Source organism: Propithecus coquereli, unplaced genomic scaffold (genome assembly GCF_000956105.1).
Source record: "Propithecus coquereli isolate 6110/MARCELLA unplaced genomic scaffold, Pcoq_1.0 Scaffold132, whole genome shotgun sequence".
NCBI lineage: Eukaryota > Metazoa > Chordata > Mammalia > Primates > Indriidae > Propithecus > Propithecus coquereli.
This window is the reverse complement of record NW_012137414.1, coordinates 1692893-1694913: the sequence shown is the minus strand read 5'-3', so window position 1 is coordinate 1694913 and position 2021 is coordinate 1692893. Positions and strand designations below refer to the sequence as shown.

General features: G+C 42.3%; 1 protein-coding gene across 1 annotated transcript in view; it reads left to right on the top strand.

Annotated features, from left to right (window-relative positions):
- The window catches only part of TAB3 (TGF-beta activated kinase 1/MAP3K7 binding protein 3), a 68524-nt gene that overhangs the window by 34215 nt on the left and 32288 nt on the right, over positions 1–2021 (top strand). Inside the window, exon 5 of the mRNA XM_012638703.1 lies at positions 395–1844. Within this exon, the coding sequence (XP_012494157.1) occupies positions 395–1844 (1450 nt within the window). The remainder of the gene's footprint in view (positions 1–394; positions 1845–2021) is intronic.

Genomic DNA, 2021 nt, shown 5'->3' with positions numbered 1-2021 from the left:
TAATAATGGATATTACTTATACTTATATATTGCAGCAATTGTGGTGAATCCAAGATTTGCCCAACATTTTAATTTGTTGAGATGCAACAAGTATAAAATGAGTCCTGGATTTGGAGTCAGAAAACTTGGGTTGAGTCACAATGTTCATTAGTAGGTACTTTACATTTCTGTAGCAGTAGCAGTAGCGGTAGTACTAGTAATGTAAGCTAAATGTTTGTAAAATGGTATGAATCGTTTGGGATTTTTTCAGGATAGATGACCATGAAGCTTTTTATGGTTAAAATACCACTCTCTATTCTGTGACAGTAGTATTTATGTAACTCTCAAAGCCTGACTTTCACTATTAGGATTTGTTAATTTTGCCAATATTACTTTTACTATTTTTCTCCCCTAGAATAACAACAATCTTGAAGCCTGTTGCCGAGCCCTTTCCCAGGAGAGTAGCAAATACTTATATATGGAATACCATAGTCCAGATGACAATAGGATGAATAGAAATCGCCTTTTGCATATTAACCTGGGTATCCATTCTCCTAGTAGCTACCACCCAGGAGATGGAGCTCAGCTTAATGGTGGTCGAACACTAGTCCACAGCTCAAGTGATGGACATATTGATCCACAGCATACAGCAGGTAAACAGCTGATATGTTTAGTTCAGGAACCACACTCAGCTCCAGCTGTTGTGGCTGCTACTCCCAACTACAATCCATTTTTTATGAATGAACAGAACAGAAGTGCAGCTACTCCTCCCTCACAGCCACCTCAACAGCCATCTTCCATGCAAACAGGAATGAATCCATCTGCTATGCAAGGGCCTTCACCACCGCCGCCGCCACCTCCTTCATACATGCACATACCTCGGTATAGTACAAATCCAATTACTGTTACAGTATCCCAGAACCTCCCTTCTGGACAGACTGTACCAAGAGCTTTACAGATTCTTCCACAAATTCCAAGCAATCTCTATGGGTCTCCTGGTTCTATTTATATTAGACAGACATCTCAGAGTTCATCAGGAAGACAGACTCCTCAGAATACGCCATGGCAGTCCTCACCACAGGGCCCAGTGCCTCATTACAGCCAACGTCCTTTACCTGTTTATCCACACCAACAGAACTATCAGCCTTCTCAGTATTCTCCCAAACAGCAGCAGATCCCTCAGTCTGCATACCATTCACCACCTCCTTCTCAATGTCCTTCACCCTTCAGCTCTCCACAGCATCAAGTGCAACCTTCCCAGCTGGGCCACATCTTTATGCCACCTAGTCCTTCAACTACTCCACCCCATCCATATCAACAAGGACCTCCTAGCTATCAGAAACAGGGAAGCCATTCAGTAGCTTATCTCCCGTACACAGCATCAAGCTTACCCAAAGGTTCCATGAAGAAGATAGAAATTACAGTTGAACCTTCTCAAAGACCCGGGACAGCAATTACTAGGAGTCCTTCACCCATCAGTAATCAACCGTCTCCACGGAATCAGCACTCACTGTACACAGCCACCACACCACCTTCAAGTTCTCCTTCAAGAGGGATATCTAGTCAACCCAAACCTCCATTTAGCGTTAATCCTGTGTATATTACATATACACAGCCAACTGGACCTTCGTGCGCTCCATCACCATCTCCTCGGGTGATACCAAACCCAGCTACAGTTTTTAAAATTACTGTAGGCCGAGCAACGACTGAGAATCTTTTAAATTTAGTGGACCAAGAAGAGCGCTCTGCGGCACCAGAACCTATTCAGCCCATTTCAGTGATACCAGGCTCTGGGGGAGAAAAGGGAAGCCATAAATATCAAAGGAGTTCTAGTTCTGGATCAGATGACTATGCCTATACGCAAGGTAAATTTTAACCGTTTTATGAAGTTTAATCTGTGTGGTGAGGTGGCAATCTCCTTTTCAAAATAAAATATATCAGCTGTTTAGTTTTAATTAAATGTTTTAGTATTTATTAAATGTTGAACAGTGGCACTGCTATTAAGAATAAGGCTTCAGAATCACCTACAGACTTTGTTTTAA